Source organism: Ptychodera flava, chromosome 4 (genome assembly GCF_041260155.1).
Source record: "Ptychodera flava strain L36383 chromosome 4, AS_Pfla_20210202, whole genome shotgun sequence".
Classification (NCBI taxonomy): domain Eukaryota; kingdom Metazoa; phylum Hemichordata; class Enteropneusta; family Ptychoderidae; genus Ptychodera; species Ptychodera flava.
The window spans coordinates 42,195,400-42,223,389 of record NC_091931.1 but is presented as its reverse complement, the minus strand read 5'-3'; the positions used below and the strand labels follow the sequence as shown (position 1 = coordinate 42,223,389).

Genomic DNA, 27,990 nt, shown 5'->3' with positions numbered 1-27,990 from the left:
AAGCTCCATAGTTTATCAGATGTGTTAAGTTTCATTTCTTATGTGAATCTGGAGTTTTTGTTCTATGCTGAAGATATTCTAACGCATGCAGTAGTTGAGTAGTTGCTTGCAACTTCCGCAAAGCAAGTTGTTTCTTGGTAACGGCGTGATTGGTTTATTACATCATATTCGTGGCAGAAACGGCTGGGTCTTCTTTGGAAGTTTGGCTTGGTAGAAATAGAATACTGAACTGATTTCGTACTGTTTCTCAGAATTTAATGGGGAGTGGGCGACAAACGCCACCCCTCGCCTTCAAATGGTAGCGCCCTCTTAGGTCAAGTGTATGGAGACAACAGTGCTAGAATGGCTCCCCATGGCCGCTTCGCTGTTCTCTCTTGCTTAGGTTTGCTGTTTTTCACATCGGCTATACGAAGCCAAGGTAAGTAAAGTATTTAAACGTAACTTCAGAAGTCGGCATGTCAGTACCATGTTTGCATATTTGCGTTTTGTAATCAAAGTCTAGTTTTTGGGTGAAAGTTGTACAGAGCATTCACCAACAAAGGGCGATTATCCGTACAGACTTAATGGAGGCTAGATAGTTTTCATACCACGCCCATTGTAAAGCTAAGGAATTCCAACAGTTATGAGGTTCTTTCATCAGCAAAGTTCAAGTTGACTGAAAGCGTGAGTTTTAAGATCACCTCGTGTCCAATCAACCCAGAATAGATGGATGTATCTCTCTGAGATGAAAATAAGGCTGTATGCCCCAAATGTCATCCAAAAGTAGGTCGAGAAGCAAGCTGTTTGCCAAGACTTGAAGGTTGACTACTGATAAATTAGAGCAACCGAATCGTATATTTAATGATTTATTTGAGCATGTGTGTCAGTGATGACTCGCTCTCTATCACCTGTCGGCGACAACTCTTATACAAGCACATAACAAACAGACTGACTATAGATTGCACGAACAACTGGTTGAACGACCAAAGTAATTTCTCTGTCCACTTTAGAATTAAGCTTTTATGTACGATGTTATTTTAGAACCGCTACGGTAGCATTTAGACTTTATCTCGCGTCATGGAAAACGTTCTGTAGGTAAAAAGATAGCACAGGCAGTAGTTTTTGGGAATTGTTTTGGTTTACCGTGTTCGTGTAACTTGATTCATTAAGTGTAGTACATTGTTTAATTTGTCGTGTTGACCTGTTCCAAACCAATGATGTCAGCAGTCTTTTGCAAACCACTACAAGCATCACAGAAGGGCAAATTCTCTCATTCTGGCGATTTAGCCGTAGGCAACTCATTTAGTTGATGAACCAGCAAATGATCCCATTATAGATGTATGTCTTCATCGCGATATCCAGCACTTCAAGGAGCTTCAAAATATATACTGTATCAGCAAATGGTAATTATGGCGTCATACCAGACAAGATAGTGTATTCACTGCTCTTTGGACTACCACTCAAGTTGCAGAAAGAAATCGTTTTCCGGAGTTACACTGTACAATTGTTAGAGTAGAAACTAGCAGCTTTACTTCGGCTCTTTATTCCCTGCTCCTGCTCAGTGACATATTTCATTTGTAAACTGAGGAAAACTACAAGATAGTATAAGTCTGTGTATATCAAAAGCGTAGAAACAAAAGATAGTATAAGTCTGTGTATATCAAAAGCGTAGAAACAAAACGAGCAAAATCTTTGATGACAATATATAAGGTGGCCGCATTCAAATTTCATTGTAAATTATTTCTGCGACAAACTAGACTGTGCCGCGCCCTGCATTAGTCACCGAAGAAAACTCACAAGCAGTTCGTCATTGTCTTCGTCTTGTGTATATAATTGATGATCTCTTTTATCTGTGGTGAAACAGATAGATCTTATTTCTACAGACGCCCGTCTCTATGCTTTGCGTGACTTCTCACGCCATCGGAGTTTGATTGTCTTCTTCAGACAAACGTCCGTTTGCTAAGAGAACACCAGGAAGCTGTAAATCAGATCGTCTTGTGCATTCAGTTCGCATTGTCCATTCGCTTCCCATATACACGACTGTGCTTATACTTTCACGTGGGCTTATGGGACATAATATATTATACAATTCGTTATTATTCAAATCACTTTCATACAAACTGGGCATAAATATCACGTTATTAGAAACAAGGTTAGGATAAAATCGGCTACCGCAGCAAACACGATTGACGAAGTTTTCGATGGATGGTTTTATGTCGTGAAATCGTACTTGACAAGTGTCTTTGGTACGGTCACTGTAACTTTCTTGGTATTGCATGTGTTTTACATTTTCATTCAATCAGTTATTTATGTGCAAATGAATGGTCAGCTCGTGAAAAATGAATCGTCTCTATTAGAAATTACAACTATTTATCTCCTCCACGTCATGGTACCTCGCGTTTTGCATAGCACGTGTCTCACAATTTAAATTTTTATTATTATTATTTGTAGTTCACAATGAGACAGGTGAGGAATGGCGATGTGAATAAGCTATTGGAACTTAAGTATTTCATTACGTCAAATTTAATCTAATCCGTATAGTATAATCGTACAAAATCGTCATATTATTCTTAAAAGTATGATAGGCGGACAAACAGAAGGTGACTAACATTCACGTCCACGCCTTGTAAAAGACAAGGCATATACACAACGTAGTCGTAGTCGGACCGCGGCGGTGTGATGTGATTCCAGCATGTGTAGAGTGGCATATCGGTGACCGAATGTAAAACAGATCCCACTATGAGTTGATCTTAAACATGCTGTCTTTTTGCCGTTTTGATCAATGGAAGAGTTCATAGTTCACAGAGTAGTACAACCACTCTACTTCATTCTCACGGCGAAAGTGACCGTAATCAAAGTAAAGCTATCCAGATGAGCATATTGATGTTCTGTTCTTGACCTTCGTACATGAAGAATAATCAGCTGATTGATGGCGTTCAAGGCCGGGATAACGATGTGTGGACGACCATGAAACTCGTGAAATTTTGCATTTCCTATCAACCACGGTGCAGACTCTCTCTACCGACACAATGTGCATCACCAACCTTCTTGATAAAATTCGACGCCGTTTTTGGCGCGATTTTGAATATGACCGGTTTTTATTTCAGTGCCACATACAATTACGCAAAAGAATCAGGACTCAAAATTATAAAGCTAAAAGATCTAACCCCTAACATTGAAAGGTTGAAAGTCGACATGTCACGGTACAGGACAGGGAACAGTGAAGATGATAGCTATGTAGGGGTCGGCCATAAAAACGCTGGATTGTGAAGATATAGCTGGAAACACGCTCCGCGTGTCGACTTTATCGACGAAAAAATCGAAACGTGAGGTTGAACCATCGAGACATATTATCTACGACCAAGTTTGAAAGTAATTGCAAAGGCCATAAAAAATTTTGAAACTCCGTACTCGGTTACGAAAGTGTATCTTTACGAGTTGCGAAACATTAAGATTCACGTGTAACTTCGTGCTCGTTTATTATTGACCGCACTGAATAATCTGCTTGTTTCTTCACCGAATATGGAGTCGTAGTAGCGACCGATAAGGGTTGGTCAGGATCAGATGTTGCGCCCAGGTCGTATTGGTGAGGGGTTGCGTCATGGTCACTCAGGTTTACCAGGGTTGGTCAGAGGTTGCGTCTTGGTTATTGACCAGGGTTGGAGAGGGGTTGCATCTGTCACTGACCAGGGTTGATCAGGGGTTGTCTATCAGTCACTGGGAAGGATTGGCAAGGGAAATTGATGGGCCCTGCGCACGTATTAGTGACGCTTGCTGTGAGTACATGTAACATGTGATTCATTATAGCAGCAACTGTTGGACCATAAAAACCACATTGTAATCAGTGTGCGAAATTAAGAGAAAATAGCTTCAGGTCATAAGGGCCTGCACCAAGCCAAAGCTTCAGGTCCTTACAGAAAACTGCCGGTCCTCAATAAATGCAGTTGTTAACGACCATTAAAGTAAACACTCTCTCGACTAATTACTATGCTTTCGAATGTTGTAATATTTAATTTTCCATGTCCTTTTATCAATACAAAAGGACTATTGTTCACATAGATTGCAGAATAGTGTAAGTGAATGCATCGTTCAGCTACATGATCTGGAATCTGAAAAAGATCACAGCCCTCATCTTCCTCACTGTCATATGCGCACACATTTATCAATGTTTTCCACCACGGGAGGGGGGACTATGGGACTAACAGGGGAATTTGCAATGCCTTTTTTTCTAGCCATGTCAAATCCCCCACTTTCGGACCACAAAATGATGTCAAACACCAAGGGACCGGCGAATACAGGCTCATGCACTGACTATACGTGAGGGTGATGAAAGCGAGAGAGTTTGTCTCTCATGATAGTCTATGGGAGATGATGTTCTATACATGGCTGTGTAAAATTGTACACTACACCAGGGCATGTGATATTGTGATTTGAAAATGGTTGGCGAGCTGAAAATCACTTCTGAAATTAGCCAACGTGAGTGGTAGAGGAGTGAGTGAATACCTTAGTACCCTGAAAAACGGTAATTGTGTGAATAATTTCTTACGTCTAAACAGAAGAAAGAAAATACTTGGTATGTATTTTGATATGACGTATGGCTTACTTTCAAAATTTTTCAAAAAATAAATGTGCTTAAATGTGGCCTCTGTTGCATTCATGAAGAAACAGGTGAAGTTATACTTTTAATTAAAAGAACAAGTATAATCGTAACTTTTTACTCGATTATAGAAATTGCAGACAACATGAATGGCACACGTCGCCACTCGCGGAAATGAATGCATATTTTCTGATTGAAAAGTTTTGACTAAGCGATTGCTTAGTCTCATCGCCTTTTAAAATGACTCTGCTGAAAACGATCGCGACACGATCAGTTAATGATACCGTAAAATCTTAAAAGACGTATTTTTTTGCGATATTTAGGCGTACAGCCCAGGATGACGGTCGAGTTTTGTATGCCTATCGTAAAACGGTATACATCGAAACAATTTGAAGCCCTACTCTCGGCCTCTCAGAGTATACTCGACAAAACTGTTACAAAACTGTTATGATAAGGCCGCTCCGTTTTATAAAATGTACACTTGTTATCACGTCGATATATCGTGCTAACAGTCGGTCTTGTGAACTTTGGTTGAAGACCAACGAGCAAGCAAGATGTTCTAGCGGTCCAGAAACAAACGTAGCGAAACGTGAACTTGACTGTCGACTGCAGGTAGCACTATTGGGCTGTCGTGTGTATTAACATCTTATCCTTGTATTCGGCGTAGTTCAGAACCATGGAGGTAAAAATATACCTCCATGTTCAAAACCAAATATGATTAGTTAACAGCACTGTACTCGTAGCAGGTTTTTGTCTTAAACTCTTCTGTGAACCGTTTTGTGTTTTGAACGCGTCAATTGAAAATCAAAGCAAAGAAAACGGAGTCAGTTTGATAAAATGAAGGGCTGTATTATGTACATTTGTGTAATTGTAAATTCCGAACACTTGAAGTGTGGAATTAGTGAAGTGATACTGGGTGTATCATATGCCACAGATATGCTGAAATTACCAGGGTTACACTCACTAGACAAGTATTATTATGATATTGTATCGCATTGTTGCACCAAAATAAATCCAGGACACCAAGTGCGATCAATATCCCCTGTTGCCACGCACTCCCACGGTGGAAAACATTGATAGGTGCATGACATTCAAGTCTGAATCATATGATTCAAAGTTAGTCATTATCTGCATCTGTTACAGGTCTTGACGGAGAATTTTTATCATCTACTCCAAATTCCAGTCGGTCATAAGGACCGACATGTTGCTAAAAACTTTCGGCCCGACGAGAAATCTGTCGGTCTCGGACCGTCGGACCGACGTTAATTTCGCACACTGATTGTAATTCCTAGTTATGACATATATCTCAATTTAGGAGACCACCTTGGTCTACCCCTTAGTGGTATATACAACCAAATGCACACTGAGAAAACGAGAAGGATGTCAAAATGTCGTGATATAATACAGAACTTGATAACTAAACTCTTTACATTTTATTCGCTGGACGGATATTACGATTTGGGTGTTCTCTACAACAATCAATGACCAGTATTTCCACACTGTGTTTCCGCTGCATGCTGCCCAATTCGCCAATTATAGTGTGCAACTCAGAGTCGAGTTGCGAGGACATTGTCCCTAGACAAAGTAGGCGATGCCAAACTTTACGACACTGCTGTCATTCCGGCCTCTCTCTTGCGGGTTGTGACTTCGTTTCAAGTAAGGCAAAAAATGAAATGTAAAGGTGTTTATCTGTCCATAGCCAATGCGAATGTACTGAAAACAAAATACATATCTGACCTTTCGACTGCGTTCCAATCACCATCCAAGTGTCTCCAGTTTTAAAATTTCGGTCAGATAATTTCCATGCCGAATGACAACAAAGCATTGGCAATTGAACATGAGAGCAAATTGATGACTGTCAGTATTGAAGGCCAAGCGTAAGGCTATCAGAACATATGTTGTTTTTATAATCTTCACTTGACCATTACGATGAATCATAAGGGTTTAGATAATGGAAGTTTTGGTTTGGCCAGCAAACTTCCGAGACGAATAGCTAATATCTTTTACGACTGGGGGGGGGGGGGGAGAGTGCAAAAGAGTAAACATACTTCTTATATCGACGGCAGACAGTTACAGATAAACTTAGGTATTACGTTACAAGGTTCTTAAAAAATAAGAGTATAATTTTCCACCGGAAATCCTTAGGATTGTTAGGGTACATCGCCCTAAATGTATCATTAAGATCGACCACATCAAATCGACCAATCAACCCTCTAACAAACACGTAATATCGCATTTGGTCACAATACATGACTTGAATCGAGTCGCCGCAAATAATGACACATCAACCACATTACAAAAGTAACAGTTCGCCAAATCACACTACATCAAACCACATGTTTAACACTATCAACATTACGACTGAGCGTGGGGGTAAAATATGACTCCTCACCGATTCGAAAACACTCATTTAACATAAGTGACAGTTTATTTCTGTATAGTTGTGATGATCAACGAGCTAACTGAACATTCAGTGACTACTTCTTGTAGAATAACGACAATCCACGGTGCATGCTGGTGCTTGATTTTCATCACCAAAATGATTACTCTCATTGGCAGAAGTCATCATCAGGTAACTTTGCTTCAATTTTAATCAGAGAGCTGCGACAGTGGTGCTTTGACAGACAAGGTATTGCTATTCGACGGCCTTGGATACCTCAGGAGGAATTCCCCGTTCTCTGAAGAGTTACAGGAAGTAACAGTATGTCTGTGGATGGTGTCTAGTGACGTCATCAACCACGGCACACCTTTCAGCTACATCACAGTCGATGAAAGCAGCGAACTGGTCCTACACAATTATCAAGATTTTACCCTAACTGTAAGAGATGCGGAAAGTTCGCCGACATCGGTGGCCGCAAACGACGGGACCTGGCATCACATTTGCTCAACCTGGACATCAAGTGGCGGGGACTGGAAAGTTTACAAAGATGGTGTCGTCGCGGCGAGTGGCAGTGGACTGAGTGATTCTCTGGCTGTTCGACCAAACGGTGTGCTTCTCTTGGGCAAGAACCAGCATCGTCTGGCAGTCACATGTGATAAGTCACAGTCGTTCCGTGGAGAACTTGCCTATTTTAATTTGTGGTTCAGCGTTCTGCTCGATACGGAAATACAAAGTCTTTCGGGCGACTGCCAAAACAACGGGTGTGGTAGCGTTTCCTGGGCGTCATTTCTCCGTACACAGCTGAGTCCTGAAGTTGAACTTGAGCCTGCATCCAAAATATGTGGTAAGTATCATCGTTGTTTGCAAAAAATACATATTACGATAAGATTCTTAAGGAAGGTGTTAAACATCTCTCTTTACAATTTCACATGTTGTAGGGTAAAGTGGTAAAGTGGGAGTAGACAAGAAATATGATGAGATACAGTAGTGTTCCCGTCTTACTAGAAATGCGCCATTGATTTGTGCAGCTCACACCACTTTATGATAAATTTCAGCCCACAAACTTGAACATGTAGGGAACTTATTATGACTGAAGCACTACTACTTTCTACATTGCGGAGATATATATCATTCTTTTATAAATTACCTTTATATTGTATGAAGAAACTTGTTTATTGCTAACCTCATATTGAAGGTGCACGATGGTGTGAGTAACAAAAAAGCCCTGAGAAAGAACTGTTGAGTCAGCATTTGTCGCCGATTCTTTTGTACAGGAAGGAATAATCTTCAAGTTGAAGATGTACTTTTCAAAAATGACTTCTCATGTAATTATCTTTTCAGAGCGTTGCAAGAAAATTACAGTATGACTAGGATTGTTTCTTGCATTTCTACATGCAAACCAATATAATTAATTGGTCGATACTGCACAATCCATGTATAGTCCCCAACCTTAAACAAGTCAAGTTCTAAACACCTGCTGATATACGAGCTGGCAACCTATTTCTCACGGTCAAAGAACTTTGCCGAACTCTAAATCTCACTTTATGTAATAACAATTTATTTTCTCAGAGGCAAACACGAGTGAAGTACATTAACACAGCCATTAATCAGGGATGTCTTTCTCACATGATTAAGTGTCTCCCAGACTCAGATCATGGCACTCGTGTTTGCTGTTTTAACTTACATCCATCTTACAAAGGCCGCATTGGCAGAGGCCATGAAGGATTTGTAAATAAAGGTTTTCTTGCCCTTTTTAAAATCATGAAATAATGTCCATCATATCTTTAGCACGTAAGAAATTTTATTTGAACCGATCTGCATTAGTAGATGGCACGCATGAGCATGCAACTCCGCGTATTCTTTCAGTTGCAAATACTTTAACACGTGATATGTATTCATTCACCGTGACATACACGTCCTCGTGCACATACATACATACATACATACATACATACATACATACATACATACATACATACATACATACATACATACATACATACATACATACATACATACATACATACATACATACATACATACATACATACATACATACATACATACATACATACATACATACATACATACATACATACATACATACATACATACATACATACATACATACATACATACATACATACATACATACATACATACATACATACATACATACATACATACATACATACATACATACGTGTAGGTACGTACGTAAGTACAGACAGACATACGCTTACACTATTCACAGAAATGCATGGAAATATATAATACATCTTGTGTACAGTCGTTAAACAGAAATCGTAAGCTGAAACAAGCCATCAAAGGTATGGTACTGATCACGGTCCCTCTACACAGAGAGATCGTGTACTGATGTAATTTTAAGATCCTAAAGTACTTTAACTCCAGTTCTATCCCTTTATGGCTCAGCTAAGAAGCCTTTTACTACCCACTGCAGTACGATAGCGAGTATAGACAGCCACATAGGTATACGCAGACGGGAGTTACGTACAAGCATTTTGGTGAAGAAAATGGTGTACACTCCCTAAGTGTATAGACATAAAAACGGCGAAATTTATGAAGAGAGACAGTGAAGGTAACCATAATATCTAAAGTAATGCAATATTGTTAATCTGTTGTACAGAAACAATCAATGCAACGCGGTCAAATCAAACGACGTCACAGCTACATCCAACGACGAAGCAAAATGCAGATTTTATCGTAGCACGTAAGTATTGTAAAATCTCGATTTACATCTTCACTGCAGTAAATGATTACCATATCACACAGAAGCATTCTAATGACAACAAACTAGTAACTTTTCATGAATTTGATCGGCAAGTTATGGCTCGGCCAGCGACAATGGATTTTTCGATAGGCAATTGCCGACTGTGCGTGCGCAAAGTTTTCAGCGACATGACTTTTGACCTCGGTCAAAGATCATAGAGGTCCAAAACGGGGTTCGAAAATACTAGTACTGAAATTTTAGGTCTAAAAAAGGGTATAGCCAAACACACGTACCAATTCTTCAAACAGGTATACCCCTCGGCGTGGTAACCAAGCTGACGACAAAGGATAGGGCATGACATCATTATTTTGTACGGCATAGGTAATATCGATACGTATTTAGTGTATGATGGGATCTGAAATTTTACAAAAAGTAAAAATCAACTTATTTTTTTTTTGAGATACGGAAACCGAAACCAAAAAAGCCAAGTATAAACAAGTTGTCAACTAACAGTTGGATCAGAACGAAAGGTTACATACTCAGTAATTCATAAACTTCAAAGATCTTGGACGTTAACATTTAATATATAAGAATCATGTCAATGAAATAAGTGGCCATTCGAATTGATTCAGCGTACTTCGGCATGACCAGACATTTTAAGTTTGAAGAACCCTCAACATTTACGGTATTTCCCATAAACCGGTGACATTTCGTACTCAAGGGCATGGAGGAGCTATAAAATGGGAATTCGAATTCCACCGACATTATGCAGATTATGTTCGGGAGGCTAATTCTATAGGGTCAGGTTCGTGTAAATGACTTTTCAAGTCAAGATCATGACCAGCACGCGGAACAAATCACATAGAGCTTGGTCAACGACCATGCCAAGCTGCCATTGCCAAACAATCTTTCGGCAGCTTTGCAACGCATTGATGGACATACAATGACAGTCTATAGTTTTCAGTGAACTTTAAACAAGTAGAATAAATGGCAAACTGAAATATTCATCACAGTTTCCATTCATCAAAGTATGGGACGACATTCTGACCGTGATGAAGTTCTAATTTATGAAGAAGTAGAGCGCATATACTGGTAAACGGATTATCACTGCACAGCATAATCATTTGAATTCTGTCTTGTGAAGAAATACGAAGTGCGACTGTGACCAACATATTCGTAATTCAACCAATATAAGCTTTCAGCGAAGCAGCAGAAAAAGAGGACACAGTGTGGTTTTCATCTGCTAACCAACACATTTACACAGCCTCATTGCCAATCTGTTGTTATAACCCGTTACGCTGTCAGAGGTTAGTCGGATGTACACAGACCGCATATCTTCAAGCTCCCTAACTATAACTGCAGAATTGTCACTTTTGTCGATTAAGTAGGAATTTTCAGCATTGCAACAAATATTTTCTTCAAAAGATGGATGAGAATAGGCAGTCGATTTAAATTGGAAGGACAAGGCATGTAGCTGTGGACCTTTCAATTTGTAAACAACATCTCCTTCGTTTCAGGGTGACATTGCGTTAAAGAGCATTCGCACCGTGTTTATATTCTGTTTCAAGTCCAGATGGCATAGTAATTTGAAGAGAAAACCTTGTAATACTCAAAACAAAGTTAAACAGTCACCAAAACATGTATGTACTGCTACCATGGAAACAAATTTACATAACTGAGATGATTTATTTACTGTCAGCATATCATTTTCGACTCGAACGTCAAAATTGTATGTCAGATCGCACACGATGGACTAAAAGACATAAAAAATAACATTTCAAACTCGGACAGGGTTGAATAATGCCGTGTGCTGTGTATTATGTAGCATCCTTCCAAGATGAAGGAAGCAGTGTGGCCGGCTTCGTCACCGGTAATATAGACACACCGTCATCATTTTTTCCCCCATGGACTTATCAAAACAAAGGTGTCGATCATTTCCAGGGGTAATGCTTTCTCAACCATTTTTATAATGACAAAACTGGGTATCTGCAACGACATTTGTGCTTAGATATCACTCCCTTTATGTTGACTTCGAAATTGCAGCTCTTCTTGACACTTTTTCTGAATCATGTTTACAGAAGCAAGAGCCATGATTGAAATTACACCGACAAATACAAATGCTGTCACATCGTTTGTGAGAAACCAAAGAGGTGAGTTCTGGTGACGTGACTTGAATTAGATGTAAAGACAGCAGGTCACTGGGGGGATAAGATATTTAAGAAACAGACCATCGGAGGAGTGTCATAATTTATACGGAAGATCTTACATGTGCTGAAGACAATTACTGTCGTGTTAGAAAAAGTCTACGTACTATACGGATTCTAAGATGTCTTTCTGACAAATATCCTTCACAATATATGTTTCAATTAACCCGTTCCAAAATTAATTTGGTCTTTCCAAATGGACTTTCACCCTTATTTACAGTTAGTCTTTAGTTAAAAGCGAAAGAAAGTTAAAAAAAGATAAAAGATAAAGGCCGCCAGTGTTATGATAAGTATAATTCATATATGTGTTCTATTTGAGTAACATGTGTTTGCATATTTTGCAAAATGACTCAACATCACTGCCATTTATCGCGGTCGACAGTCTTCTGTCATTTGCTGTGCAACTCCCGCCAAAATTGCGAAGCCTTCAAGTGACCCGTCTGCATCGACCTCGAATACCATGCGAGTTGCAGCTGTCTCCTGACGGCTGTAATGTGCCAACCCAGGAGGTCGTTCCCATAATGATGGATTCACTGTAAACAACGCAGCAAATCTGGCGGAGATTCTGATCACCCAACTCTTGCTGAAGTCGTTAGAATGTAAAATGAACGCATTAAATAGCCCAATGTCACTCATCTCCTACCAGTCCCAGTCTAGCCGTACACATCTCCTACAAGTCCAAGTCTGGCCGTACATATATAACGTTGTGATACTAATACCCAGTTTATCAACAACTAAGGAATATTAAACCAGTATAAAGTATTTTCCCTTTCAGCTATAATGTGATAGTATAGTATTATTACCAGCTGTCCTTGGCGTTAGATAGGATTTTCTAAACGCGATACAAGAACATTGGCCACATCGATTGAAGTATTATGACGTTCTGATAGTAATTTTATGAGCTATCATTTATAAATGCCGTCAAAGAAGAAAGAAAATGGAGATTTCCAGAGAAGAGAATTCAATGTACAATAAATTGGCCGCATGCACTATGTAAGCATTTTTGCTCGCTCTCGAAAGGATGTTACCATGGTTACGGTGTTTGCTGCCAAGCTTTATTAGAGATACGGAGTCATATCATAAACGACTTGGTAGTCATCTAAGGTGATTTGGAACAGGCTGTTCAATTTTTGGAGACACTTTCGTCGCTCGTATTATCAGAGGACCATTCATAAAGTTTCGAGGATCTCATATTGAAGTGCAATGGACAGGAATAAATCTTGAATCGAGTCACTTCCGGCTGTAGGAATAAACACAATAAAACAACTGAGGGATAACAATCCCAGAAAAAATAAATACTTGATGAGTATCATCACGAAATGTGATCGGATCGTTGGAATATACACTTATCTGCGAATCGAAGAAGCTGTTTTGAGTAGAGCCAACATTTTTAAAGCAGTGAAGGTGTTTACCTTAGAGCATACGAGTTTTCCGATTATATTTTACGTGTTACATGTAGGTTGGACACCTTGGGCCCATAAACATGAAGATACATATCTTGTCTACAAAGACTCCTGCCGAAATTAATGCGTATATATATATATATATATATATATATATATATATATATATATATATATATATATATATATATATATATATATATATATGAATGTATTTGTATGTAGGTGAGATAGAAAGATAATGTGTATATGTTTGTGGCGTGTAAATTATCATTCACAGCAGTTTAGATAATTGCAAAACGTTCCACTAACAAACTTAATCGGCATTTTTAAAAGACTGTTATTCATGAATTGTTCACAATGCTATCTGTCCAGTGCACGAAAACGTTAGGTCCACGAATACAGTCCGGGTTTAATATGTCTTAGAGCATGAATATTTAAGAAATTTAATAAGAGTATCACTCTATAAAACTCTCTCCTACAAATTCACAGCGATGCATGACAAACGCTGACTGTCAAATTGTAAAAGTAAAATTAGCAAAAAATATATGAATAGAAACAGAACTCTAAAATTGTCTGCGGTGACTAATATTTGTTCAGTGTGCATTTATCTAATGGTCAATTAAGACAAATGTCAGGTAGAGGTTACACAAAAACCTGCCGTAGACTAAATAATATCACGAGGTTTCATCACTCTCAATTTGTTTTCCTGCTAGGACCACCACCGAGGCCAAAGCGTGGTCGTTGCCCCCGCGTCATCGAGGACAGCGTATGTGAAGAGGCGTGTTCCAGTGACGGAGACTGCCCTCTATGGCAGAAATGTTGTCCTAGTGGATGCGGTCACCTGTGTGCTAATCCAGGTACACTGAACAAAACGGAACTGTCCATTATCAATACATCAATATCAATATTGAGATACGTACTCAATCAGGAGTACATGCATGTATAGCGCATTGTTTTCCACACTGAATAGTATTTCGACTGTGCACAGGAAAGATGTGCTGTTCTGCACATTCCCACAACGAAACGAAGGCAATATAAAGCAATATAAAGCAATTTACATTTAGGTTCCATCCAGCAATGATTTAAATCTTCATCGTGATAATGAAAATGCCGAAATGAACTTGACACCAACACAGCAACAAGGCTATGGCAGCAAAACTAACAGATCAGAAATAAAATGACAGGTTCTTGCGTTATACATCTTTTACGAGCAGTTGCCACAATTTTTAATTCTATGTCGGCTATCTTGCATGAATGTGTGACAAAATTTTAGTTTAGTTTATCCTGGTTGGTCGAAGATTGGTTCTCAGCGACAGCGTCTTTTTGGTCAACCATTCTCATTTGTGTTTCACACCATATAATATATTTTGATTGCAGAGAAAGATAAAACCAAACCAGGAGTTTGTCCATTGCCCCCTGCAGACTGCACTCCTCTGGACCGATGTTCACGTGACGCAGAATGCAACGCTTATCTGAAATGTTGTCACTCGTCCTGTGGACGGGTTTGCGTCGTACCGGGTAAGCTGCCATTTCGAGTGAAATATTCAACTAAATTTGTACACTTTCACTCTTCTGCGTACCAGGTGTTTAAGGGAAAACAGTCACCACTTAACAAGCTTCGGCAAAGTATTTTATGATCGGAGGCTTCTAAATTGGCATCAATAATCGACGTCACAATTTTAAATGAGAAAAGTTTGATTATTGCATGTTGCCTCAAGAGCGCTAATGTGAGGGCGCTGTTTTTTAAAAAGCGGACACCCGCTTAAAATCTGTGATTGGTTAGATTTTATCTTCCATTGTAAATGTGGCAAAATTGGAATAGGTGACAGTATACCTTCAATCGGTCTTCCGAGATTTCGGAAAAAAGACTAGTTCAAAAAAGCTTTTGTCTTCAGACTTAGAAACTAAACCGAGACTAATTTGGAGAAAACTGTTGGAACGAGTTTTTTAATGAAACGTTGCATATAACTTTTCTGTAATCCGTATTGGCAGGATCGAAGTAAACTTAATTCGATTCATGAAAATACTCCTAATATCATTATCTTTTCACAGATGGTATCGTTGTTCCAACAACAGTCTCTCAATTACACCCTGAAACATCATCTGCCGTTGCGCCTACGATAAAAGGTAGGACGTAATGCAGTCTTCTCACATTGTCTACAAAGATTATCTATCTATCTATCTATCTATCTATCTATCTATCTATCTATCTATCTATCTATCTATCTATCTATCTATCTATCTATCTATCTATCTATCTATCTATCTATCTATCTATCTATCTATCTATCTATCTATCTATCTATCTATCTATCTATCTATCTATCTATCTATCTATCTATCTATCTGTCTGTCTGTCTGTCATGTACTACGGAAGCGTATTCGTGCCACTTTTTGTAAGAAAAAAAATTAAAATCTCGTAATTACGAGTTTTTGATTCTCGTAATTACGAGTTTTTGATTCTCGTAATTACGAGTTTTTGATTCTCGTAATTACGAGTTTTCAATTCTCGTAATTACGAGAATTAAAATCTCGTAATTACGAGTTTTTATTCTCGTAATTACGAGTTTTTAATTATCGTAATTACGAGAATTAAAATCTCGTAATTACGAGTTTTTATTCTCGTAATTACGAGTTTTTGATTCTCGACACTATAAGCCCTGATTCTCTTAGTTATCAGACAATCCTTAATAGCTCAGTCCTTATATAGTTTGAGCTTTTATTTCTCATACATATTGTTGGTTATTGTTCAACGAGAATATGGTGTTTTCAATATGTTGTTTTCAATATGGTATTATCTTGATTTATAAGGTGTAGTAAGCAATTATAATACACTCGTAGATGAATAAATAAATGAATGAAGTTTGAACTGTTACATGGCTACAATTGTAGATATTCAGTATGTTGTCCATTAGATCAAAAGTCAGCATAATAGCGTGTAGATTTTGTCTGGCTGGATAAACATTCTTTTTAGGGTGAAATATCAATAGTATGACATTATGCAAATATTTCACATCTGTCAACACCTTTATTAGAGTCTCACAACCTGATAAACACCCCCTCCCCGCCTCAGGATATAATCCCCGAACTCCGAATACCTGCCGATGTGATGTTATTTTTTTTACATCCAGCATAGATTGGCAGTTGCCATCATGTTGGGTTTGCACTAGAAATTATGACAAACAACTGACATCTTCTGACACCCCTTCATGTGTGAAAAAGACATTATCCAAAACAGCAGTGAATGAGGAAATCGGACAGATTTCCAAACTTTCAGATTAGTATTATTTGCTAACAAAGATTTACACAATCAAAGTTTGTATGGATACAGATAAAGTAAAGAAAGTTTAACAATCCGTGTCTTTGCATTGCTTCTTCCTAATGTAAAAGAATAGTACACAAACATTGATTATGATCAAGATGAATGACCGAATTGAAGTGCAACTCATTTCAAGAACCCAAGAAATGATTGAAAATGGCAAATAACAGCGAAAAATATGTTTATTTGTATCACAGATGTTATCAAGTAGAAGTGAAAAGGAAATCTCAAAATAGACGATGAGTTGAAATAACGCTGTGATAGTTAAATTTTCATATGCTTCCATAAACATTGAAATTACAAAATCATCATTATGCAAACATTCTGGCAATTTGAAAACCTCATAATTTTGAGATTTTTAGAAATTTGCGATTACTTGACTGTAGTTTTTGACCATGTATTCATTTATTCGCAATGACAATGACGGACTATAGATTCTCATGACAAGATAATTCTCGTAATTACGAGTTTTAATTCTCGTAATTACGAGTTTTTAAATCTCGTAATTACGAGTTTTTGATTCTCGTAATTACGAGTTTTTAAATCTCGTAATTACGAGTTTTTGATTCTCGTAATTACGAGTTTTTGATTCTCGTAATTACGAGTTTTAATTCTCGTAATTACGAGTTTTAAAATCTCGTAATTACGAGTTTTTGATTCTCGTAATTACGAGTTTTTTATTCTCGTAATTACGAGTTTTAATTCTCGTAATTACGAGTTTTAAAATCTCGTAATTACGAGTTTTTGATTCTCGTAATTACGAGTTTTTAATTCTCGTAATTACGAGTTTTTGATTCTCGTAATTACGAGTTTTAATTCTCGTAATTACGAGTTTTAAAATCTCGTAATTACGAGTTTTAAAATCTCGTAATTACGAGTTTTTAAATCTCGTAATTACGAGTTTTTGATTCTCGTAATTACGAGTTTTTAAATCTCGTAATTACGAGTTTTTAATTCTCGTAATTACGAGTTTTTAATTCTCGTAATTACGAGTTTTAATTCTCGTAACTATGAATTTTTGAATCTCGTAATTACTGGTTTTAATTCTCGTAATCGTGTCTTCATTCTCGTTATCTACTCAAATGGCGTACTGACATGGCCTCTACACATTGTAGTTTTCCTCCAGCTACATTATTACCTCTATCTACATTATTACACGACTTTGGTCAGTCTGGGGGCATGATATAGCATAGCCATTAACATGAGAACGTTGCAATAGTGTTAAGGAAGTCTGTGCCTGTATAGAAACAAAACACTTCAGCCATGTTGCTTAGTTTGCCAATTTAAGGGCAACTTGTAATCTGTAAACTCTGTACTTAGTGGATCAGCAAATCAAAATTAAATTCACAGTTCTCACTTGCACCGAATGTCAAAAAGTTTGATACATCGCAACCATATTTGAAAAAATGCATTTATTCACAGCATAAATGTAATAAATAAAATTAAACTGAACTACAATTGACGACTTACAAACTTACAAGAAGAAAACTGTCAAATATTGATTGCAAATGGCATTGGCATTCTCAAACACGTGCGTTTGTTAAATGGTGTCTAGCCTATCGCAATACGTTTCCATGTGTGATTTACTCAAAGTTCACCATCCATATTTTGGATCACTATCCGGTCAATCTGAAACTGATGGGAAAATAAGATATTTTAGAACATAATTCCATCACAACATGATGTATTAACAAACCCATCGATACAACGCACAATGCAAGACAAGCTGTACAATGAAAATATTTTGCAACTACATTAAGCAGAATTAGTAGGTAATATGTACAATGGTCTTTAACAGGAATTGACTTGACTTCTTTTAATTAATTCCTGCTATTTCTTATCAAATTATAGGGACAAAAAGATCGCCCTGCATCAACTTAGATATGAGCGCACTGCAAACATGGAGCTGTTCATACAGCATGGTGGGTTGTTGTTGAATTAGGGGTCATACAGGTCAATCACTCTTATGCCGCGCATTCGTGGCAAGCACATCGGTGATCATTGGATGGCATGCATCTCTTATCCATAACAGGAAACTGACCAATCTAGAAAGAAACATTTCAGTGAAAATTCAGGCCAACTACACCGTGTTTCCGACAAGAACTTCCCATCCGAGCTTAGCTTAGCTGTGGCTGTGAGTGACCTTGACAACACCACATTCACTGATAATGGCGGCAGTGAAAACAGTCGACGATGTAGTATGCTAATGTTCTATTGCAGATCTTACCTTTCGGTTTGGTAACACTCAAACAACTGCTCAATGAAGTTTCTTCTTCTTAAAATGTTTGTAATTGTTGACTGACTTCGAACATGTCGCACTGTTGTTGTGATCAAATGGCCGGCATGGTAGGACAAGTCCCTTTGAAGCGTGTTGCATTCTCTTTCATCACGTATCATCAAAACGAGATAGAAGTCGGCTACAAATAGACGCTAACAGAAGTGTTAAATAAAACAAAACCCCAAGAAGCCCAAACTAATATTATTTGCTGAGCAGAAATATCACAAGAAGGTGATGTCGAGAATTAAAATCTCATAATTAGGAGAACCAAAAACTCGTAATTACGAGAATCAAAAACTCGTAATTACGAGTTTTTAATTCTCGTAATTACGAGATTTAAAAACTCGTAATTACGAGAATCAAAACTCGAAATTACGAGAATCAAAAACTCGTAATTACGAGAATTAAAAACTCGTAATTACGAGATTTTAAAATTCGTAATTACGAGATTTAAAAACTCGTAATTACGAGAATTAAAAACTCGTAATTACGAGAATCAAAAACTCGTAATTACGAGAATCAAAACTCGTAATTACGAGATTTTTTTATTTTTTTTCTTACAAAAATGGCACGAATACGCTTCCGTACTCATGTTCATTATTATAAATTTATTTACGCACACACGCGCGCATAAAGATGTCCCCTTGGTATGGAAATTACAGTGCTCGATGACAAAAAAGCACGGCATTATAAACAAAAGCAAAATTATTTCAAGTACAGGGTCATAGTATCTGTTACTCAAGTTCATACACCTTGACATCTTCAGACAGGTCTAACATTTCCTTCTGCATGTATTTTCTAATATATATATATATATATATATATATATATATATATATATATATAAGGTAATGTATATGTATATATTTACACTAACGTATCACGTAGGCAAGTTAAGTGACACATTTATTCTTTAAGTATTTTTGCGCGCTTATTTATAACCAATACATACATACACTTCGTATACTTTATATACTTATGTGTAGGGAAAGATGTTGTTATTATGGAGATCCATTCTTTCCCAACAGAGCTGCCTACCCAAAGATTGTCTCCAAGCCTAGAAACAACACCTGCGACAGGTATAGTTGCACCGATGTATACGTAATTGAGAAATATCACGCTAAGAGAGGACGATCGGCAGATATCAGAGTTACCTTCCTTCTGATAAATGTAACGTCGCCAATATAAAAGACATGTACCCCTTTCTAGAAAACAAAAAGGCGATTACAAGTCGACTTAACAACGTCATAATGAGATGAGTGTAACAATGATCAAAATTATAAGAAATGTATAGACAACACTGGTGACTTCAATAACCGCGAAATAAAATTACCGTGTCAGAGCAACCAAGAACTGAAAATGGATCGGAAAACATCTTTATAAAAACACTTACTCTATGGTGTCAATGGATGTACTTAGTCTAGTACAACTACAACTGTGTTTGCATTTACAGGTCGGGAACAAGACAAACCCGGAAGTTGCCCTGCCATCGATGGTGATACCTTTGGTCTTTGTGAAGAAGCGTGTTACAGCGACAGTGAATGCCCAGGAAGACAGAAGTGTTGTTCTAACGGATGTGGTCACGTTTGTGAGAATCCTGGTAGGTCACGAAGAATTTTTTGCTTGTTCACGATACGTTTATATTGAACCTCTTGCCGGACAAATATCCGTTGTAGCTTTCACAAAAGGGGTTGAAAATACTCTACTTGAACTGCATTATTGCGATCAAAGCATGGATACAAATATTTAGTCCGAAATTAGTGTAGAATTAAATTACAATTACATTGCTTGTAAACTATTCCACAGGGATGGATAAATACATGTTTCAAATTGGAAGTCTTTGAATGACTTTGCTCAAGTAGTTCACTCCAAACTTATATTATACAAAGAGGCAGATAAATATAATAGTGTATAGGTATACAGATATATAACGCTATGCATTTCGTTTGATTTACAGTGAGAGAAATTGTGAAATCTGGGCAGTGTCCAATTCCCGACGGAGACACCTTTGGTCTCTGTGAGGAGGAATGCTCTAGCGATATAGAGTGTCGAGGACGGCAGAAGTGTTGTTTTAATGGATGCGGACATGTATGCGACGATCCAGGTCAGTATGGTTGTTGCATTTGGTATCGGAGTCTGTCAATGCCACGTCAACTTCAGTCAGATTTCGCTTTTATTGGAACTTGGACATCTAAATACGCTGTTCATATACTTGCTGAAAGAAACATTATTAATTTTACGTCGCTTGAACGCCACCTACCTTTTTCAGTATCGGAGTCTGTCAATGCAACGTCAACTTCAGAGTTGGCCTTTATTGCAACTTTAGCATCCAAATACGCTGTTTAAGTACTTGTTGAAATGAACGTTAATTTTAAGTCGCTTGAATGCCATCTATCTTTTTTGCACCATGTGTAATTTGTGAAGACATTATACATTCATGAATATTGTCAAATTAAACAATCTCTGAAACCAATCACATTTGAGAAGAGTAGAATGGGGAGTTTTACACGAATTCGTTTGGTGTATGATCACAACATACGTTGCATGTACCAGAAAAACAAGTGTACGATAAAGGAGTATACAAACCTGCATAATGCGCATACATTTTGCAGTGAAAGAGGGCGACAAACCCGGAGAATGTCCCGCCATCGATGATGATACCTTTGGTCTTTGTGAAGAAGAGTGTTACAGAGACACAGAGTGTCCTGGAAGACAGAAGTGCTGTTTTAACGGATGTGGTCACGTATGTGATAACCCAGGTACTATTACTTGTAAAATAGTGGTGGATAATTAAGGAGCTGTAATGCTATAAAGTTACCAGTATATTAATTGTATTTCTGGAGTGCATTTTTCTAGGGACACAAACCACAATGTATGTGTTTTTAAAAGTAATGTTAAGATTATAGTTAGTGCAACTTGAACTCGCGGTTTTTTTTCTATTCGTGGAAAGAATTTATCGTTGATTAAAATTCTATGGCATGATGGAAATGTGCCTTCATCCATTGTGTCGAGGCTGATATGACATAATTGGTAAAATGGTATTTCAAACAAAAAGCAAAGATAACAAGAGCAGGTTTTGCACTAACAAGTAGGGAAACACCAAAGGGTAAACGACTGTATTTTGAATGTGAATCTTCATTTAAAGTCATAATTCTACACTTTTATAGTTATCTCACTAGTTTGTTTACCTTTTTATTACTCTTCAGTCACTCGGATTGTGAGCAAGAAACCTCAGGACATACACGTTGAAACTACAGCACGGAAATCAACAACAGGTAATCGAGGCGATCACTTCATTGTTTCAGTGGACTTGATCACTCAAAACAAGGACTTTTTCAAATTATCACATTTATAGACATTTTCTATTGATAATGAACACAATGCATTAGATGTCAGAAGGTTATCAAAGGCGTTTTGTCCGAGGACACTGTAGATGAACATCAAAAAACGATATACCCAAACGAAACGTGTCCGACTGCTTTGAGGTTTATTGCTGTATCATCAAAATGTGTTGTACGGAGTTTTAAGGTAGTATGCACCTCGAAAATGAAAGACTTAAGCTTTTGCTCTAACTTTCCTCAAGGAATCTTTCAATCATCCTCTTTCAAAATCAAGAATAAAAATAGGGGGTCACCGTGTAAATTTTGGTACTAGAGAAACAAATTACCCAAGATTTACCGATATTAGAAATTCAAAATGGCCGCCATCCCTGTGTAAACTCTATGGAGAAAAATAAAAATTTTCGAATTTCGAAACACTAAGCCATAGAAAAGTTTTCTTTCACCGAGAGCTTTAAAATGAACCTCCACATGTGGTATATCAGAAGAGAATTGTTATATTAATATTATATTCTTGGTAAGAATGCATCATAAATGGTTGAAGTCATCACGCTTCCACGAAGGAACGTCAGTGTAGGAAAGTGTGAATGCTCGACGGAGAAATATATGCATCTACACAAAGCACACAGGCGAATTTTAAATAAAACAGTTCAAAATAAGCCAATACGTATTCATTAGTCAAGTATTGTTCATTTATGGTGACTTAAATTAACTTATATCTCGCAAAAGTATCGCGTAACGCTATTGTCAAACTACAATGAGGCATTAAAGTAGTTTATACGTGAAGTAGGCAAAGTTCAGGATGATGTGACAATCGCTCCGTCGGTCAAATTTGCTAATATTTTAATTCCAGGAAAGACAACAGTGTATTCATCGACTCATGACGTAGGCAAAGATGTTAGTGACGTAACAACTCGCCCGTCTTCAACAGGTAATTTCGCCTCTCAATTACCTGAATTTTGTTTCATATGATTTACAGGTAAATGATCTTGAGGTACTTCATACTGCGTGAAGCTTCGCTTTCCCAGTGAAAATACGATCATGGTTCATCTACTGAAGTTAACTTTATATGAATATATCCACCTTGCTTTGACATTTATGTCCTTTTTTAATTCTTGAATCTGATACTTAAACACTAAAAATTACTATTTCAAAACCTCAGATGTGCAAGGGCAGCTCAAGTGCGTTGCTGATTCTGCTCTGAAAATTTTACGTTTATTTTCTTTTCCTGTTCACCAAAGTAACGTGTAAGATAGGACCCTAATTGATCTTACCGTAGCAAGAAATCACGTAAACGAGATCTGTTACGCAGTTAACTTCTCTTTTAGCCTAGGGAGCTCTTACAATTGGGCATAGGTCAAATGTTATAGTAAGTACATGATGCCTTATTGAAATCATGTGCACGAATGTCACGAACTCAACACAGGGGCAATCTGGTGATATTTTCATATTTCTTAGCGATTGAAATTCCATCAGCCACAAACATTTGTGGTATCGATAGCAGAAATCCACCTTGAAATGGTCGAATGATGACTCCAAAAGTTGAAGAGACGGTAATAAATTTGTCAAGACTAAGATTCTCGTATTGAAATTAATGAACATTTCTTAAAAGAAGGCATGGAGGGAATGAAACCTGACTGCTTACTTTTTATGTAACCTTAGAAACGGGCTTAAAGGTTGCCTATCGCACATCGCAAGTCTAACCTACGACGAATCTTGTAATTTCAGAACCTATTATCTCATGCAAGCAAGGAGACCTGTCGGATAAGTCACTTGACTTTAACGGAACAGGATATGTTATTCGACGTACGTCTTTCACGAACGACCTCAGTGAGTTCACCATCTGTCTGTGGGCGATGACGGGCGATGCTGATCGCCTGGGAACACTTGTTCACTATTCCGCTCCTCAACAACCCAGAGAAATCATCATGAGCCTAGGCAAACTTCGACAGGGAGCCGGGCTGTTGCTAAAAATCGGCCATGGTGTGGAACTGTCAAAGGGATTAAGGGTCACTGACGGGAATTGGCATCACGTGTGCGTCAGCTGGGGAAGTGATCACGGTGACCTGAAGATCGTCTCTGACTCAGCACTGGTTTTCCAAGACTCTTTGATAAACACCAAGGGAAAACTTATAGCCAGAAAGGGAGTATTTCTCCTTGGACAAGAATACGGTCAACGTCTGTCGTTCGTCGAAGCCAGAAAGTTTGTGGGCGCCATGGCATTTGTCAATATGCATTCGCGTATGCTAGATTTCAATGAAGTGCAAAGTTTGGCCCGTGATTGTCATGACAACGGATGCGGTGATCTAGTTTCCTGGACGTCACTGAACGTCAATGAACTTCACGAGGTTACCGCCAATGAAGATATATCACCCATATGTGGTAAATAATGATTACTAGCATTCTTTGTATAGAGACAAGGTCATTAAATTCTATAGTTGACGTTACTGTGAGCTCCTAGTGATGCACACATTAACGTGAAGTCTTTGCAGTAAGTTTCGGGGTACATTTATGAAACCTGCATGGTAAATAAGTGTTTGTGCATTACCGAATTCGTGTTAAGGTAGAATGCGCCTCGGGGACAAATATTCGGACTCTCAAAGTTTTACGATTCTTTTCTGATCAACCACTGGTGGGAGCTCATTTATAAAGCTCTTAGATTAAGAAAAAAATTCAAAATCTTAGTTTTTCGAAAGTTGAAAATTTTATTTTTCCCAATAGAGTTAACACAGGGATGACGGCCATTTTGAATTGCAGATATCGGTAAATGTTAGGTAATTTGTTTATCTGGTACTAAACTCTTTACGGTGACCCCTGATTTTTATTCTTAATTTGGTAACAGAACGGTTGAAGGTGTTAGCATAAGATTAAGTCTTTTACTTTCGACTTGCGTACCGCCTTAATCTAGTCTCATTGGTGTTGTCATGTTGGCAATATCATCATCACCAAATGCAAAGTGATAAAAAACAACGAATCAGTACTTTCCTTTCTGTGTCTGTCTTCAGCCGCAAAAATGCAGTATATCGGCATTGTTTAAACATCCAATCGGAGAAAAAAGCCTGTTTTCTCCTGTCAGTGATCAAATAATCTGATTATACACGTCCGTCTTTTATGTCCACAGAAGCAAGCAAAACCTTCACGTTTTCGACACAGAAGAGGGATTTCACATCTCCAAGCACCAAGACTAAAGGTAGGAGACAACACGAAACTGTGAAATAGAAACTTAAAACATTAAAATGCTAAATATATAAATATTAGTTTATGTTCGCCAGATAAACTTTCCGTCGAATAAAACAATCAGGGATTCAAATAAAAACCCTTTCAGTGGGGTATTCCTAAATAATGTCTGACAAGTAACTGTATCAACGCTGCAGGCTTGTATAAAATTAATATTCTGAGCACACACAACAATTACTGAGTGGTTGCAGGTCACGTTAAAATGATTGTGCTATAAAAACTGAAAACGTAGGAATGCCTAAAAGGGACACATCTTGTATATTGTCAATGAAGCCATGCCGTCAAAACATATGTGTGCAATCTGCAGATAACAGCTTCCTCCATCGCTTACTGTGCTCTAGCTATTACTACTTCTAAATTGGGTCACTAGCTATTGCTACTTTTAATTAAATTGGGTCACTAGCTATTACTACTTTTAACTAAATTGGGTCAATAGTTTTACAATTGCTGACAAACCAGCTCTATATTTAATTATTAAAGAACCAATTCTCGGCACCGTAATACGATTTTGCCACCTAAGTGGGTAATAGAATTTTCAATGTGGCGGATTTCTTCAAGTAAAACATATCATATTAAAGATGTAAATGTAAAATTTTAGGTTATACAGGAATTTTATATCAGAAATGCCTAAAAAATAAAAAGGTGAATGAGTTTAGCTAGTTTCATGAACACACAGAATTTTTTGACGTGACAGCGACTTCATTTGTGTCCAAAGTATTTATGTGATCACGATTTTAAACTCTTGCTGTGGTGAGAAGTCTTTTTACCCACAATGCATTTCTATATAATGAAGTTTGCCCCTAAACCACAAGCACGAGACAAAAACTGTTTAAGATAGCGAGAGTTAGGGTTACAGGGTGGGGTGAGCGATGGCTGCATTGCAATTAATTCGATGTGATTCTCTGTATGTTTAGCACAGTTCAAATGCAAATTGCAAATGCCCAGTTGTAAAACATCTTTAATTTTACTGTTCGCATATTTCTTGATTAGGTTTACCGGACACAGCACCAATCAGCGAAGACGCTGACAGTCACGTGTTTTTGGTGGTTCTTGGTTCAATTGTTGCGGTCTTGGTTATCGTGGCCTTTATCGTTGGATTCATAGCCTGTTCGAAATACATAGCCCGGAAATGACGTGTCCTGCCATAGTCGACCTGCTGCTGGTAGTCGCTTGTTTCAAGTTGTTGAAGTACCCTTTTTCCATCAAGATCGATGATCGAAACGCCGTATTTGCGTCACATCAGCCATCAGTACTAACAACGATACTAAATCAAAAGTTTCTCATGAACTTCCGACTTTCTTTTCATGTGAAAGCGATCAATTTAATTATCAAAGGCATCAGTCAGGGATAGAGAGTGGTGCGATTGATTGCTGTACTGCAATTACTTCAATGTGTAGGATATTTAACAAAAATGCTGTCGTCGTTGTAAAGTGCAGAATCTCACCCATTTGAACTGATCTATGTTTGCAGACGATGCTGTAGTAGATAGTAAATCAGATTAGTACGTCATATTTCAGAAAACTCATTTTGAGGTTTTGTAAAATAAATCATTTTACCACCTTTTAAGTAACTAGCTTGATAATGTCTGCATTGCAGCTATATAATTGAACAGGAGGTAAAAATTTTAGGCACACACAAATGTGACGACTCAGGTATGCTCAGCAAATCGTGAACTTTATTGTTTAGTACACTATTATCAAAATTACAAACCATTAAATAACGTATGTCTAGTAATGTCAATGCTGTGAAAATATTGCCGTATCGTCATAAAAAAATAAACCTTCATTCCATCTTCATCAGTTTCCTATCGTAAACGTGACTCTGCTCCCAGGAATACCGAGACTGCAAGAAAAATCGTACACATTAACGAGTAAGATGCCAAAGATTATTGAACTTGGAGTGATGAACTTGTTTCCTTTACACCCAACACGACTAGACCGTCATTAAAACTGTACTCCCAAGCGAACTTTACTTAATCCAGGCATTATCCGACACTGTAGTCCTAAATATCCTCATGAGAACATATTTTGATGTTATTTGACATAGAATACTTTATCGATGTCATACTTCTTGAAACGTGTTCAATAACTTGTCAATTCTAGGAATATTACACTAACCGAGTGCATTCTGACGTCACTGCATTGTCTATCAATGTCGTAAAGTGTCAATAAGACTCCGTTAGCATGATGACCGACAGAAAACTGTCTCGGCAAGCTGAACGGAAACCACCTTTCTGTATTTATTTCTATACAACATTTGAAATTAAATGTCTTGAATTTATTGGGCTTACATACCCTAAAATGTCATTTTCTACGTTGCGTCATTTCCAGCTCCCGTTTCGTTCATGCTGAAATAAAAAGATAAAATTTACAATATTTACAATTTGTTCACAAACGAAGCGGAAAATCTAATTTTGTGTTTATTAAACCGTTTTACGCATTTGAAATATTGTCAGCCTGTACCTTAAGAAAGTATTCTTTAAACGTTCAATAAAACCATACCTTGTGTTATTCTTCAATTT

The 27,990-nt window shown here is 37.7% G+C and overlaps 2 protein-coding genes across 3 annotated transcripts in view; one reads left to right on the top strand and one right to left on the bottom strand.

The window, feature by feature from the left end:
- The first annotated feature begins 306 nt into the window (after positions 1–306).
- On the top strand, positions 307–27,990 carry LOC139131816 (uncharacterized). The gene is made up of 16 exons (XM_070698099.1): positions 307–418; positions 7,174–7,800; positions 9,604–9,687; positions 11,766–11,837; positions 14,011–14,154; positions 14,675–14,815; positions 15,350–15,424; positions 19,923–19,973; positions 20,348–20,494; positions 20,852–20,998; positions 21,507–21,653; positions 22,101–22,169; positions 23,086–23,163; positions 23,961–24,614; positions 25,354–25,422; positions 26,460–27,990. The coding sequence occupies exons 1-16, from the start codon at positions 343–345 to the stop codon at positions 26,600–26,602; spliced, it is 2,724 nt and encodes a 907-aa protein (XP_070554200.1). The 5' UTR covers positions 307–342; the 3' UTR covers positions 26,603–27,990.
- Positions 27,125–27,990, bottom strand: part of LOC139131815 (balbiani ring protein 3-like) — a 42,354-nt gene continuing 41,488 nt past the window's right edge. For both annotated transcript variants that reach the window (XM_070698097.1, XM_070698096.1), the window contains 2 exons: positions 27,764–27,816; positions 27,125–27,311 (listed from right to left, as the gene is read on the bottom strand). In XM_070698097.1, the coding sequence (XP_070554198.1) occupies positions 27,780–27,816 (37 nt within the window). In that variant the 3' untranslated portion in view covers positions 27,125–27,311; positions 27,764–27,779. The remainder of the gene's footprint in view (positions 27,312–27,763; positions 27,817–27,990) is intronic.

Excerpts from the sequence above, each read along its gene's own strand:
- LOC139131816 (XM_070698099.1), top strand. The coding sequence starts at position 343 with ATGGCTCCCCATGGCCGCTTCGCTGTTCTCTCTTGCTTAGGTTTGCTG. Across the intron at positions 419-7,173 it reads ATCGGCTATACGAAGCCAAG|AGAGCTGCGACAGTGGTGCT; the intron begins GTAAGTAAAGTA and ends AATTTTAATCAG. Across the intron at positions 15,425-19,922 it reads CGTTGCGCCTACGATAAAAG|AGCTGCCTACCCAAAGATTG; the intron begins GTAGGACGTAAT and ends CTTTCCCAACAG.